The following is a 16664-nucleotide window of genomic DNA, read 5'->3' as shown; positions in this document are numbered from 1 at the left end:
TCAGTGGTGGCTGCGCGGCGCGTGCGTTATCTGCTGGTGTGCTTTCCCGGACACACATTCTGTGTACGCTCCTCATATGGAAGCGATGGCATCCCAGCAGTCTGAGGCTCTCAACTGTTTATAATTACCTGTACTCAACAGTCTGACTCCCAGGTACCTCTTCCAGGTCCAAACGCAGGGACAACACTAGATCAAAGTAGGGCAAGAGCTTTCAGCAGCATTCACTGAGGTCTTTTGCAAGAAGAAAATCAATAGAAACTGAGTACCCCTTTATTGAAACTTAAAAAATAAAAATTACTCTAAGGAGGGAATACTAGGTTTGTCAGGTAACTCTAACACCTGATAAGTTGCTTTAAAAACCTGACTCTCAAATCCTAATATGCTCACCTTCAGAAAATCCTGAATGCCTAGACACTATAGGTAAGACCCCCCCACACAAAAAATAAATATAAAAAATAAGTAAAAATATATATTAAAAATATTAAAAAATAAAAATAAAAATTTATAGATATAGATATATAGATGGTGTTCAAAAGAATCAATGGGAGCATAAGTAAAATGTGACAGACTAGCTCTGCAAGAAAGCCTTATGCTCCTTGTTCATCTCATGGTTGTTTCTGGAAAGTGAGCACCTAAGAGAACACTATCCTTCCCCAACACTCCTTGCATCTCTTCACGGTTCTGCAATTAGTTCTCACCCCTGGAATCTGACTCGGTGACACTTCTGGGCCAAGCTAATTAAGCAGGTAAGATTCCTCCACTTTTCACTTGGTCCTGATCAGCCAGGTTGAAGGGCTGTGAGCCCTGGGATGGTCATCCTCGGATGGGACGTCCCTGGGTCCTTCAGTCACACCATGAGGAAAGCTGCCTGGACACCATCTTGGCTCCTTGCAAAAGCAAGAAAGGGACTTATTTGCTTGAGCTACTCAAATTTTGGAGTTTAGCTATTACAACAGCTTGCATCATTTTAATTAACACAGAGTACTCGAGCTCTCCAGTGCTGTGCTGAGAGTGACAATTAGGTTGCCATCAGCCTCTTCCAACGTAACTGCACGTGTAAACCTTTAAATGCAGATGAACAGGATTCCCACAGTAGTATAGTCTCTGCTTGTCTCTGCATACATAGTACAATAGTAAGGTTTTTTGTTTTTTTGTTTTTTTTTTTAAGATAATATTTGGAGCAAGAGCAGGCACAGAGGAGGAAGGGAGCAGAGGGAGAGGGAGAAGCAGGCTCCCCGCTAAGCAAGAAACCCAATGCAGGGCTCCATCCCAAGACCCTGGGATCATGACCTGAGCCAAAGGCAGCTGCTTAACAGACTGAGCCATCCGGGTGGCCCAACAATTAAGGGAGTCTGGAAAGCAGCAGGGAAGACTGCAGCAATAGGACAAGCCCTAAGCTGCTCAAATCCACACAACTTGGGGCCTCTTCTAATGGAATCTAGTTCCCTCGAAGCCCAAATCACCTTGCTCTGGTCCCCTTAGAGCAGCTCAGAATCCTCCTCCTCCAGATCCCATCAGATTCCTTCCAGCCCTTTGTACTCACCTCCTTTCCCAGGTAGGTTACAGCCCTTCTGAGCCTCCGTGGGAGTGGGGCCAAGGGCACAGACATGGTGGCATTTAGGAGCAGAGCCTTTTTGTCGCAGGTATCGGGTGCTGATCGGAACCTTTACTTTTCTACTCCCAGATGCCTGTTTCCAACTATACTCAAGAGATGCACCAGTGGGATGTGTATCGACGACACATATTCCAAAGGGGGAAATGCCTCTTTGCAGACAAGTGGGAAGGAAGCGCCAGCTGAGAAACTACTTGAAGCTTGAGGTCTCTTCAGCCAGCGCAGGGCACACCTATTCCAGTGATACATTCTCCTTCTGCAAAGATAACCTGTTAATCAGGCAACAGTTTAATGAGCCCTGAATTCTTGCTTCAACCTACCACCTGGAGAGTAGATGATGAAAGAGTAGAAGGGAAAATGCCTAAGATTAAAGTTCTGACACAGGGTTGCCCAGGTTTGGAGAAAACGAGCAAAAGCAAAATCTAGCTTAACTTTTATCATCCCAGATGACCTATCCTTATGTTAAAAAACAACATAAAAGTACCCTCTAAACTCAGCTGATTCCCTACTCTTGAAAGAGTATTTCTACTGTTTTGGTTGTCTTGAGTTTTCTGGCAAACGTTCTAGATCTTGTTAAAAACTCTTTTGATATAAAAAGGAAAACTGCAATTTCTACAACCTCCTACGTTCCGTGCAAGCCCCTTGGGCCAGATGTGAGGAGCCAGCCAAGCCAGCCCACGTACCCAAGCTGGTAGCTCAGCAAAGAGGGAACTTCTGACCCATTGCCTCATGAGCTGCACGTGCACCTTGACGTTGTTAAAAGTCAGGTCTATGTGGTGGTTTTCTTGTATAAAAGTAAAGCACTTTCCATGTTAATCTCCTCCTTCAGGCACTATCACTTGGCTCTCTTATAACCAAAAGCTGGGTCAAAGAAACAAAGGCAGCATTTGCCACGACTGAGCAGTCTAAGTGGGCCCCAAAGGAAAGAAGAGTCAGATCTAACATCACCAGGAGCTCGAGAGAAAATGCCGGCACCCACAAAGGAAGAAGAGTGTCAACTGGAAAGCAACCCCCGTGATTTGGCCACATTATAAAGACAAGGACTTCATTCATCATCAATATTTATTGGGCGCCTATGACGTGCAGGGCACTATGCTAGGCGCTGGGAAGATACAAAGATAAACCCAACAAGACTGCCCTCAAAGAGCTTACAGTCTAGCAGAGGAGCATACAGTGTCTGGAGAAGACATTTTAGTTGTAAATTACCTCCCCCCACCCCCAGCCCACCAACGGGAAAAAAAAAAAAAAGGAAAGAAAAGAAAAAGACAAAAAGTTAAGTTTCTTAGACTTGGTTTCATCCATTTTCTTTTCATTCAGCAGCTTCACATAAAAAGCAGAAATCTGGAAGTCTTTTAAAATGCGTACTTTCACTACTAAACAAAATTCATTTTCATTAGAAAAAAGTCTGTTTATTGCAATTAAGAAAATCCTCAAACATCTCTTCAGTATTTTCATGAAATTTTTAATGAATCTGTTATTTGTGAAGTAAACAATTTCCCAAATTGCATCAAAACACACCATAACTTTGGGAACCCATCTTGTTAAACCACTGGCAGTCACAGATAATGCACACGGGCTCTCTGCTGAAAGGAAAGCTTCTGAAAGGAACAGGTGCTATTTACTACCAAAGTTCACGGCTTACGGTATTCCCCTTCACCCATTTCGGGTCAAATTCAAGATATTATAAAATAGCACCTCCACTAACATATACCTCAAGGATCCAAAGCTTTAGATAGAATAGTGAAAAAAAATGTTCACTGTAACCTCAAAGCCCATCTCTTAAGTGCTAACACGAGGCCGGCCAGACCTACCAAAGAACTGGAAAACAATTCCAAAAAAGGAAATTCAAATTAACCCACTTTCCTATTATACCCTTAGGAACTTCTGAAGTTTTCTACTATTTTCCTTGAAGCATAAAGAAACCAAACCTCATCAATCAGGAAAATATAAAACACGGTCAGAGCTACATGTCTAGGTTAACCTGCTAGAGAAAAGGAGTCTGTGAGCATAAATAGATGAGCTCACTTCTAACCCCACGTATTTTAGATTAAGTATCTTGCAACTCTTTTCCTTCCCCAGTATCCTGGAAATGTCCGGGCTCAGACATTTCAAATAAGACTTAGGGTTCTGAAAGTTTGAAGCCTTGGGCCTGTGTGGAGACCACAAGACTTCTGGAAACACGGGCACTGAAGGTAGGTGGTGCGCTTCTCAAACCGAGCATGAAGCCATCTGCTTTCACGCAGGATCATAGTCAACAGACAAGGCCGTGCACCCAACAATGAGTTCCTGAGACAGAGGCCTCTTATTCCCATGCTGGAGCATTCCTGTCCTAGCACTTTCTCCAAGTTGAGCAAAAACAAGAAATGGTTTAATCATTGGGCTAGTTGCACCTTTCTACTCGTCTTCCTCACCCAACTCCAAGAAAGCGGGTGGCTTGTCAGGTACACTTTAACTCAAGTAAAGGTCAACATTGACCTCTAGCAAACCCATGATCTGCTCACCACCGAGGGAAGAGGGACTAAGCCAGCGCCTGCTCCCAGCCGGGGCTCCTGCGTTCTTGCGCACGCCTTCCTGAATGCGCGTACCCAATTTTTCAACTTTGACATCTACAGAGACTACATTTCCATGTGTTTTATTTGTACCTAGGAGGTTAAATGTTCTGGGCATAAAAATCTAACAGAAATATAGTCCAATCAGCACAGAACAGTTATGGGTTAGTCTTCCCGGTCATCTTCTTGCCTTCACGTTACTAAGATGCTTTCTGTTCAATCTCTCTGCTGAACGGACAGCACAAATTTTATAGACTTGTGTGGTATATGAAAGAGCCACTATTTAAGTGAGTCCGACTCTGTCATTTTAGATAAAGAAACCGAGACCCTGAACATTTTAATGAAAAAGCTGGGAGCCAAACCCAGTCCGGTATTCATGATACAACAGCTTTGACTTTTGACAGGAACACATGCACTTACATACAACAGCTGTAAAAACCACCGTTAATTAAATGATGTATTTCCGATGAGGTAAATACAACAACTGTTAATTGAAACCCATTCTTAGGAAACATTAGCCCTTTTTGGTTACTGCTGATAGTGTAACTACAGTGTTTGGTCTTGCTTTTAAGGGTAATTGATTTGTAGTTGCTTCCTTGAGCATGTTTATTTGCTCAGGGTAGGAAAAAATCACATTCAATATGATCATATATTCAACCATGTATTATTCTGCATTTAATTTCTAAATCATTTCTACATACATCTGGATTCTTCTACTTTTAACATATGTAATATTAATTTATGCAGAGAATGAAATGAGGTATTATCTCTACATAAGTTGTTGGCAGCTTGAGGGTGTCCAGGGTAACATAAAACATAATGAAAATTGTAAGTGAATTTTGATTGGTCTATACTCTGAGCTACAGGAGAAAGGATACGCTTAGAGAATGACTGAAGTTTTAACTATCTTCCTTGCTAGGTATGAATCCTCAAAGCGATTCAATAAACTTCCGGGTTTCAGTTTCTTCATCTGCAAAGAGCTAACATCTGTACTACTTACCTCGTTAGATCATCGAGGATAACACACAGTAAAAATACAGGAGAGTGCTTCGAAGTGGAAAAGCGCACCAATAAATATTATTACCCCAATAATTATTAAAATGTGGACCTAGAAACTTTTAAATAACTACCACTCATGGCACTAGGCATGCTCACAAGAACAAACATAACTCAGAAGGTAAACCATGCAAACATTTTCAACTTTCAATGGCAATGCTAAAAATTCACACAAAGATATAATACAAAGGAACATTTTTAGAGAAAGCACTGAGACACACATATTTGGTTGACTTAAGAGACTTTAAAATGAGTTAGAATGATTTACAGCATATAAAGAGGTATTTAGTCTTTAAGTGGAGGAAGTTGCTAGTCAGCTGTAAGGAAAACAAGCATATGGGGCATTCCAGAGACAAACGGAATACAATTTCATCACTTCTGGCTATTTTGTAAACCAGGTGTCTTACAAATAACCATTTTAATTTTTCTGGTAATGCAACATAACCTAAAAAGAGAATGTCCACTTCTGCATCACATCCAATGTGAACCTGCATGAATGCGAGGCATAAAATACAGTTCTTCTAACTCCACAGGCACCTGAAAGTCTTAACTACCCTTCATGCTCACTGTATATTCCGTAAGGAACCATGGACATACAGGGAATACCTCAAACATAAATTTTTTACAAATCTTTATTGTGTAGTTGTCTTGTTTTTATATTTTTATAATATTCTGGTGGCCTTTTTTGTGTGTGTTTTGCTTGTAAAATTAAGTAGCACATTAACCTTTCCCCTTCAACTACGCCTTTGATGTTAGTTCTTAAACCACCCCCCGTAAAAAAAGAAAAGGAACAACCAAATGAAGATGCAAGGGAAGAGAAAAAGAAGATATGACTCATTAAGTATAAAAATATGTTGTTTCAAATTCAGAATAATTTAATAACTCTTCGTTATTTCATATGTATCTGGAAATGGGACAGATACGTGACCTGATCCTGTCACAAGAGGTAGAATTCCAGCATTTGGTACAACGTTCCAAGAGAGGGTTAAAGTGACATTCCTGTTTCCCCTATAAAAAGACAGAATAAACATTTTTATTAGATGTCAGCAGAAACATTTTTAGTTCAACAAAAAACATTTTTAGTTCAAGCACTGGGGTTCAAATACTTCATAACCAGCTATTTGTAGCCGGAATCCTAATCTACCAACAGAAGTCCTTTCAAATCTTTGAAATCCAGGAACGACGCTGGAAAACCAGCACTGGTTTTCTGCAGGCATCCCATAATGACCTAACTAAACTCACTCACTTCTTGTGAGTGCCAGTTATTAGAGCTATGGGTCATAAAGCTTAATTGAGTAAAACAGAGCGAGAATATAGAAAGAGATTTGAGCTAGATATCAGAAGGCGAGGATTTGAAATCGAATTCTCTCCTTGTCTAGACTGTGAACAAATCATCACTCATGGCTCCAATTTTTCATCTGCAAAACCTGAGGTCTGGTTACAAGAGCTCTCTCCTAAATTCCTTTCCAGTGTTTACTCACAGAGCTTACGAGCTAAAATGACCCAAAATCTCAGTTATTCTAATTCTTTCCCTGTGCATCAAAGGAAAGGGGGTTCAGAGAAGGTAAGCACAGCTGGAACCCTCAGTGTCAATCCTGGACACACACACTACCTCCTCTTGAAGGGCCCCCTGCAAAGGTCACAGCAGAAACAGCTAAGGGCCTTTCTCAGTACGACTGAGCCATTTCACTTACCGCACAAGAACTCAGTGCTCATCTTAGACCCATGTCTGTGGCAGTGTTTCTACCCAATTTTCCAGATCAGATCTGTATTTATTTTCTCTCAACTTTCCCCTTTTTACCCTCTAATCACTTTCTTAAAAACAAAAGTACATTATATAATTCTCTCCCCCACATATTTAATTACATGTAAAGAATGACAAAGAACCAGGGCGCCTGGGTGGCTCAGTGGGTTAAAGCCTCTGCCTTTGGCTCAGGTCATGATCCCAGGGTCCTGGGATCAAGCCCCGCATAGCCTGCTTCCTTCTCTCTCTCTGCCTGCCTCTCTGTCTACTTGCAATCTCTGTCAAATAAATAAATAAAACCTTTAAAAAAAAAAAAAAAAAAGAATGACAAAGAACTGCTCACTTGAGGCCATTTCCATCGTCAAAGAAAAAATATTTTGTTTTCATATCTTTCAACAGCAGCTTTGGATTATCACCTCGCAGAACAATCTTGTCCCAAAGGACAACTTGGTTCAGAGCCTACATTAAAATGAGAATTAATTAGATAACTCATCAGAACTTACAACTCTGTCACTTCAAATTAAAAGCAGTGCTATGCAAATACTTTAATTTACATTAATGAATACACATTTTCAGGGAATTGCTAAAATCTTAGAACATAACAAAATAACAAGTGGATAGATACAAGAAGTTGAACTTTTCTGGGACAAAAAATTTCCCTAAAGCAAATCACTGCTTTTGCTAAAACAACTGTATTACTTAGGGCCCTCAAAGCTTACTCTAAGGTTTTATTTAGACTCATGTGCACTCCAGAGTGGGGCCCTTGGAGAAACAGAGGGATTAGAATCATCGGAAAGCAAGCAAGCATACTCCTAAATCACTTTTCCCTGTAAAATTTCTGAGACCTTCCAGCCCAGTATGGACTCTGAAAAGTGTCGGGAAACTGAGACAGCTACTCCTGCTCCACCATGCTCCTCACACAGGTCTCTGCTGCCAGATTAGGTCAGGAATATCTATGTATCTCCAAGGTCTTAACATTACCAAGGAATCACTAAAGAAATGAAGTCTTCTTTACATTAATCATAGACACATCATTGTTTTATTATCGAATGTTCTAGAAATCAATTCTTTTAATCCGCTATTCTGACACATCAAAACCAAGTTCTGTTTGGAAAATGAGGGGCATAAAGTGCAGAGAAAACACATCTGTGACCGCTATTAAACCCAAGAAATCTGTTCTTAGTAAGCTATCATCCATTACTATTTAGCCTGGAAGGTCAGTTGCTCAGCGTGTGGTGACTACATTCGCTGAAAAGAAATGTGGACATTATTTCTAAGAAGGTTCAAATCTTCACCACAAAGCCTTTTTCTAGCATAAAACAGAAACATCAAGCCTGAAGAATATATAATCTAAGATATGCCAAAGTGAAATGACTTTAATGCACATTTATTCCTTCACCAAAGGAACGATCTGTTAAGTTCCCAGTTGTATTAACTTACTAGTCACACTGAGGTAAACCAGAATTATGAATATAATTTAGATATACATGTCACCAAGAAGGTTAACATATTAATTCAAATAATCTGTTGAGAGCTATAGAATGATATGTGTGTATACAGTCATTACTCTTACCTTCAGAATAGCTTTTTCTATATGTTCTAACATTTTGTTGACTCTCAAGGGCAGGGTTCAAAACCTACACAATCCAGTAATCCTAGGGCCTAACAAAATATTTGGCATAAAAGACATGCTCAATCAAAATGAATGTAAAATGAATTGAAGTACTAAAAATTCCAGTTAACTGATCAAGCCAATCAGCAGATAAAGTTAATTTTTCATCCCTTGAAAGTGAACATAGTTCCAATAAAATACAGAAGTAGACTCATCTCTAACTACAAATCACCTCTAGACTACGCTGATAACAAACATGAGAGTGAAAACAACACAGAAGCATATTGTAATTCCATGGATTTCACCATCATATTTTAATTCATTTATCACAATCACTCACTTAACACTTTCAGGGATTTCTGTTTTAGCAACATCCTATATAAAAATCTCAGTCCTTCTGGGGTGCCTGGGTGGCTCAGTTGGTTAAGCAACTGCCTTCAGCTCAGGTCATGATCCCAGAGTCCTGGGATTGAGCCCCGCATCAGGCTCCCTGCTCAGTGGGGAGCCTGCTTCTCCCTCTCCCTCTCTCTCTACTGCTCTCCCTTGCTTGTGTCTCTTGCTCTATCAAATAAATAAATAAAATCTAAAAAAAAAAAAAAAAATTCAGTCCTTCCTCTCATCTGCAACAAAAGCTCTAAATCAGACTGAACCAATAAATTTCAATCACAAATTAATAATTTTAAGTGTTTTATTCTAATAGTTTAGTAGCTTTTAATGACAAAACTTCTATAAGCTCTAGTTTATGATTAAAAAGACTACTTTTAAATCCTGAAACTGGTGAATCCCATATAATTCCAAAGCAAAGGAAGATATTTCTCAACAGATGGAGATGTTAATTATAGCTATACGGCTTAGTAAGATGATTAGAACAGCTCACATCAAAACAAAAATACAAATATTTAGGCAGATTTTAAAATAACCTGATAGGATTAAAAAAATGTGTTATCTTTATAGTTTTTTATTACATATATGGATAATGAGAGTTGTAAACACAGGTCACAGATTTTGTTGATTCAAGCATCTTGCCATCTTTTCTCCAAAGCTATGAAAAGAATACTTCATCTTAAAAAATTCGATACTCGCACCGCAACTCCACTTCCCCATTTCTTAGTACACTCCTAATTCAACAGCCTTTCTGAGCTTATCACTGGAAATGGTACCGAAAGATTTGAGCTCAAATTATTTTGAGCACAAATCCAAAATAAGCATTTATTTACAAATTCTGCACATAGTACACATCACTATTGCCATTAGACGATATATCACCACTGATAATGAACATAAATTTGCATTTCTAATAATATTCTTGACCAATGTTTCTCAGACAACTTTGTATTAGATCTCTCTAGGTTCTCTCTTTTTCTAACCCATTAATGTGGCCGAGCACCTCCAAAGAGGAACACACACATCAGCTCTGCTGTGTTCCCGCTGCTTACATGTGGTTGAACCATTTGTGTTATTTTCAGTGTGTAACTTCTCTGCAGGAATGTTTTTAAGCCGTTTTTCCATTTTGTGAGATTTGTTTATTTAAAACTATGTAACATCACCCACTGAACTGGATTATACTGTACAACTTTATAAACCGCTGAACTTGAACAAATAAATTGCATGCAGAACAGTCAACCATTCTGCCCTGCAGAATTCCTCCTCTACCCCTGGAGAACCTGCATGCTGTCGGAGACATGCGACTGTCTGACCACGGAGCTGAGCATATGAACGTCAGTCCATATTGCAAGTACTCATACAGTTTGGCTTCTTTCCCTTTTATTTTTAAACAAAAAACACATAGCTAGAGTACTCGTTTCCAGTACAGATCAGGAGCTTAGCAGTTGCCACTCCATCTTAACATCAAGTGAAAAGTTAATGAACTGAAAAACTAGCAAGTCCTCCTAACTCTATAAGGGAAGAAATAGTAGCTCTTAATGATGTTCCTTATATACCTACAGATTACCCTGCATGCACCGCATTCTGGGGACAAGAATACTAGACAGCTATAGTAACAGAAAAAATAAAAGGCTACCAACCAAAAGAGATGTTTTCTTAGTAGTCACCTCTCCAGAGGCTTAGGATTTTTACTGAACGACTCATGTCAGATATTTTGAATATGTAAGATTTATATCCTTTCATAAAGAATGAGATTTTAAGGATTATTAAAATACATCTCTCTCTCTATATATATATACTTACATTATTTTTAGTTGAATATTCTGCTGATAAATAAAGAAACAATTGCTTAACATTCCAATCAAATATATTCTCTAGATGTAAACATATTAAGGAACATAAAAATCGTAAAGCAGCAAACAACTTCTAAATCAATCTTATTCTTAATTATCCACAGCAATAATAATACTAAAATAGAAAAAAGAGAGGTGGCTCAGAAACATACTGAGACACTAGTTTAATAAAAACACAAAAAAGACAAATAGATTATAAAATCTCATTTCAAAATAAAAAAATATGTGTCAGTGAGATTATTAGCATCATTCCCCTGTGCCTCTAACTATGATTTAATAAGAAAGTAATAGAACAATACAAAATTTAGCTTTCTGTAACATTAGCCAAGTCTAAAAGAAAGAAGATTTAATCTTTGATGCATATTCAATTCCACGGAAGTTCTAAAGTATAACCAATCATCATAGTTTAAATTTACTGACAGACAAACATGAATCAGCTCATGTAATTAAACGAAATATAATAAATGTTCATGTTGCTTTTGAGCCCATGCCAACGGAGATCAAAATGTCTCAGTCCACAAAGTGCTTTGGTAAGAATATGCAGCTGAACGTCAATCCGATTTCCTCAGCTTACCAGAGTGCAAAAAAATATTCACAATGATTAATTACAAGACTGGTGTTACTGCAAAATGAAATAAATTAAGTGTCTGGATTTTATTAAGTATCATATGTAAATGGCTAAGTCATTTTATTACACGCCTTTATACATACTGACAGCAACATGGTCATTATACTCTGCTTTTAGAACTGAAGTCTAAGAATAGCTCTTTACAAAAAAAAGGCCCAATTTCAAGTTTTAGCAGCAGCATTAAGAAAAACTACAAATGATGAGATTGAGAATATATAAGTACAATAATTGAGATGTCAGGAAATTTCACTGTAATTCTCCAGATAAAGTTACTTTATGGAAGAGATCCAAACTCCCTCTTACCAGACTGTTTTAAAATGACACAAAAACTTAAAAGCTGATATACCAAGTTTCCCACAGGCCTCTTCTGACAGTTACACTATCTCCTCACAAAGTGCCTAGAGAACTAATTTCTAGTCTACTTCTAAACCCAACACTTATTTCTAAAAAATCAAGTTAAAGTAATTCCATGGCAGTCAAGAGCCCTATCAGGTAAACTCCCCGGGTTCGTCATCTGCTCCGACTGTTGAGACAGTGGCTTTACAGAAGTCCGGACAGTGCAATCACCATAGCCAATTTTAATCCTGAGGTCTTAAAAAGGTAGGTGTGATCAGACGGCATGGCAGAGAACAATGCTGCCAACATATTAATCTAAGACCATAAAAGATTACATTGGCCAAAATGGACAGTTATCAAATGGTGGAAATTCAAAAGAAAAAGATTAAATCATTCCCATTTTAAAGTAACTCTTATAAACGTTAAGATTTCTCTTGACTCTCATTATAAAAGTACTTATTAAAAAAACCATAACGGCAAAATTCTAATATGGTTTGCAAATAACCATACTGATAATGAACTTCTAAACCTTAACAGATGACAATTAACTTTTTTAACATATGTTTCTCTCTGCTATCATGAAATATGGATATATTACTTGGGATTGTACATAAAATAATCAATCTAGGAAGGCTGAGCACTGCTAACAGTTCTCTTTCTATAATCCAATCGACCTGATTCTATTTTTTTCTTTCTGAAATATTCAGGGGTGCCTGGGTGGCTCAGTGGGTTAAAGCCTCTGCTTTCGGCTCAGGTCATGATCCCAGGGTCCTGGGATCAAGCCCCACATCGGGCTCTCTGCTCAGCAGGGAGCCTGCTTCCCCCTCTCTCTCTGCCTGCCTCTCTGCCTATTTGTGATCTCTGTCTGTCAAATAAATAAATAAAATATTTAAAAAAAAAAAAAAAAGAAGAAATATTGAAACTCTCTTCAAGCTTTCAATCTGTTTAACGTTTCTGTGAAAAGTTTTAAAATCTGTTCACAAAATAATAACTGAAGAATCCATAAATAAATTTTCTCAAGTGTGAATGAGGAGATATTAAAACTATTTTACTAATGGAAATACACCTATAGAAACTTCTAAAGTCTGACTGATTCAGGGGATAGTGAGACTACTGTACCTCCCCCCAAATCACTAAACAACACGTATATCATTATACCAGTACAGAGAAGGCAATAAAATATTTTCTTAAAGGATATCAGCAGTTATATCAAATGTAATGAATCCCAGATCACTTCTTTCTCTAGGTCCAGTGAAGTCTTCTACATTTTTTCTAAAAATAAAGACAAAAGTTTTACCATTCTTCACACATAACAGCACATACAATTCACTCAGTTCCTTAAAGTGAAACACAGGAGCTTGGAGGCACAGGTGGAACAGCAAGAAGTAAAAAATCAGAGAAACTTACAAGTGGGAAAAGAGGATAAAACTTTTAATCCTGTATAAAAATTAGGTCTGTAGCTACAGCATAAACCTTAAAAGAGAATCCCCAGCAAAATGGGGGGCAGAGTGTGAAAACTGCTCCAAGGGAGAGTGAACACCTGCTGTCAGGGAGTCTGGTGGCGGGGCAGAAGGCCACAGGGGACTACAGGGGTGCGGGAAAATTAAGATGAATGGGAAGTGCTGCTGTGTTGACCGAGTGCTTCCTGTGTGTCTGGGAGGCCCAACAGTGAATTTTTCGTAATTATCTCAAATAATCCTCACAACAAGCCTACGACTTGGGTATTATTTCTATTTTTAAAAGGAAATTAAGGCCCAGGACGCTAAGAAACTTGCTCTAGATTAACAACAGCAAAAAGTGCCGGCGTCTGCTGGAATCTAAAACCCGGTACCCCGCGAGCAGCAGGAGGGGGAAAGGTGTGCAGGGCGGGGGCGGCATCTGGAAGCGCGTTGCACAGCAGAGGAGCTCTTCGGTGACTGGCTCGCCGGAGACTCCGACGAAGGCATCTAGAAAACTACGGCTGAAGAACGAGTGACCCTGACGCGAGATGGAACAGAGATGTGAGAACCGGGAGGTGGGGGAGAAGAAAAAGGGGGAAAAAAAACCCACCTACGTATCAAAAACTGTGCCGGCGAACACACATTATCGAGGCAACATTAAACCGGCACATGGACATGACAACGTCATTCTGAAATAAATCCCATTTGGGGCATTTTCGCAGACTCTTCAACCGGCCGCGGGACCCGAGCGCGGGGCTGTCGCAGGCTCTCGGCGCACCGCACCGGCTCCCGCCAACTTCAAAGCGGCTGCGAGTCCGCGCCGCCCGGAAAGAGGCAGCGCCCCCAGAAGGCAGAGCCCCCGAGGGAGGCAGCCCCCACACCCCCGCGAAGGCGGCCGGGCGAGAACCGCGGAAGGCCCGCACGCGGGGCCGAGTCCGGTCTGAGAGGGCAGCGCCGAGGCGCGGCGGCCGGCGGGGAGCGGGGAGCGGGGAGCCGGGAGCGGGGAGCGGAGCCGGGAGCCGGCCCGGGAGCCGGCGGGCGGGCGGCGGCGCGGCTCCGCTGTTGTGTTGCTCCCTCATTGGCCGGCGCGGGCGGGGGAAGTGAGGAACAGGAAGGAAGCCGAGGCACCGGCCTGAGGAACACTCAAAATTAAAATTTAAGAGCAAGCCCGGGAATTCGCGGCGGAGGGGTGGGAGTTCGAGGGGAGGCCGAGAAGCCGCGACGTCCACCCGGGCGTCCGTCCTCGGGGGCGCCGGCCGCGGAGGAGCGGCGGGGCGGGGGGAGGGGGTCCCCCGGGGCGGCGCGGACGCCCTGCCCGCGGCGGCCCGGCCTCGGTGCCCACCCCGGCCCGGTCCAGGCGCCCCGCCCCGCCGGCCGGGCCTCCGCCGCACTCACAGCATGATCCGCGAGACGTGCAGCCGCACCGGGACGCTCCTGTCTTTGAAGGCAGTGGTGATGAAGCAGCCGAAGGTGAGCGCCGCCATCACGCTCAGCGAGAAGGCGAACAGCGAGTTCGCCCGCGACAGCACCGTGTTCATCGCGACCGTCTCCCCGGAGTCCCGTTCCGCACGCACACCAGGGACCCCGCTCCGGCCCCGGACCGGCTCCCTGCGATCCGCGCCGCCTGCGCCGCGCGCGTCCCGGGAGCGCGCGCCGCCGCGGCCCCGCCTCCTTTCCGGTTCCTCCAACGCCGGCGAGCGCGCGCGCACCCGCCTCCCCGGACACACCCACCCTCCCGGCCTATCGCCGCCACCAATCAGCGACGAGCAAGGAGGGGTGGGGTTTCTCCGCGGAAGGCCCGCCCCCTGCCTTCGCTTCCTCTCCTCCGGGCCCCCTGGTTCGCCTACCCCCGTTTCTTGGTCCTTCAGCATGGTGGTCAGCCCCGAGGCTTCTTCAGCGCTACTGTCTTATTAATTTGCACTTAAATCCGGCAGCAAGGCCAGGTAGTTTGGAATGTATTCTGAGGCGTCGCATATGGAAGCAGCACTTCACAAAACTCTTTCCCTTTGTCAAATCTGGTCAAAGTTGGAACAGTTTTTTGGAGGGTATGTATGGGGCAGGGAGAAAGGCCTTCCAGGTCCCCAAAACCAGTTTGCCTTTCCTTTACTTTCCACGTCCAGCCTTAGTCCAGTTCCTACTAATGCTTCGCCTTCCAACTACAGACTAAACCTATTTTAAAATTGATGCTACCAATTTTGAATATTTGCATTTAATGGGGCATTTCCAATAACTAAAAGAATGGTTGCACTGGGTTTTTAGGATCAAAGGAGATAATTGCTATGGAATTGCTATACAGCACAATGTAGAAAAGTTTTAAATTAGCAAGCCGTCAACACATGGTGGCCTCACATCTTGGCTTTGCACTCTGGTTCTTTATTCCCTGGGCCCTCCTGTCTTCAGACTTACTTTTTGAATCTGGCCATTCAGTCCAATGCCTTTGGTCCTCCTGTGTACTTGACTATTTGCCTGCATGAAAAGGTAGCTCATTTGGTGACTGCTGCCTGTTCCTCATGACATGCCAGACTAGTCCACTGACCATCCTTGAGGGTTATCAGAAATTATACCAGGGGCCGTTGGTTCCTGAGGATCTATACCACACTCTCCCAAGGAAAATGAAGATCAAGGGGGCCCTTCCGTGTTCCCTAGACAATCAAAGACATCCAAATTTGCTGAGATTCTTCTAATGGTTTAGGCAGTTAATGTCCAACTTCTCTGCTCACATCACCTAGACCCTATGCTTGTAGGAAAGTGAGAAAATGTTAGTGAAGCTTTTGGCATTTTCTTAGTTGAAGAACCTAATTATCCTTGCTCTTTCTGGCCTCCTCCAATTCACTCAGAGATGCATGGTTGAAACTATATCTTGTACATGGCCATGGTAAACATCTGGTCACTGGAGAACCCACATACATCCTGGGCATGCTAGTCCCACCTGAGTAATCAGCCTCAAGGTTGGCTTTGGGGAATTACCCTATTATAATACATTCAGACCACTGAAGCTCTAGGATAAGTAAGATCTGAAAATTCAGGCCATGCCTGGTGAGGTTTATTTCCTTCCTTAACTCATTTGAATAACCCTTATTCTAGTATATGTGCTGCCAAAGCGAGCACTAAATAACCCTTATTCTAGAAATGTTTCTAGATACCCATTGGCAAACAGAGCCAGCTGTATCTGGAATGGAAATAAAAGGGGAAAATAGTTAAGGGAACTGTGTAGAAGGGTTAACATAACAAGTCTGAGACTTCTATCCTTAGAGGTACCTGCTTGCAAGATTTGCCCTTCGGCATCCTGCCTCTGAAGGCAGGGCTGATGAAGCAGCCGAAGGCGAGTTCCACTTTCACACCCAGCGCTCAGCAAGAAGGCGAAGAGCCAGTTTGCCCACAACAGCACGGTGTTCACTGTCGCCCCCAGGCCCTAGGAAATTGGCAATAAACAGTTCCCTGCACTGATATA

General features: G+C 42.0%; 1 protein-coding gene across 1 annotated transcript; it reads right to left on the bottom strand.

The window, feature by feature from the left end:
* Positions 1 to 5441: 5441 nt before the first annotated feature.
* On the bottom strand, positions 5442 to 14890 carry SPCS3 (signal peptidase complex subunit 3). The gene is made up of 5 exons (XM_004775566.3): positions 14609 to 14890; positions 12973 to 13046; positions 10761 to 10837; positions 7305 to 7420; positions 5442 to 6225 (listed from the first exon to the last, which is right to left on the bottom strand). The coding sequence occupies exons 1-5, from the start codon at positions 14749 to 14751 to the stop codon at positions 6093 to 6095; spliced, it is 543 nt and encodes a 180-aa protein (XP_004775623.1). The 5' UTR covers positions 14752 to 14890; the 3' UTR covers positions 5442 to 6092.
* Positions 14891 to 16664: the final 1774 nt, after the last annotated feature.

This window comes from Mustela putorius, unplaced genomic scaffold (assembly GCF_011764305.1).
Source record: "Mustela putorius furo isolate JIRA1106 unplaced genomic scaffold, ASM1176430v1.1 tig00003932_pilon_pilon_pilon:0A:0A, whole genome shotgun sequence".
Classification (NCBI taxonomy): Eukaryota; Metazoa; Chordata; class Mammalia; order Carnivora; family Mustelidae; genus Mustela; species Mustela putorius.
This window is presented reverse-complemented; position numbering and strand designations above follow the sequence as displayed.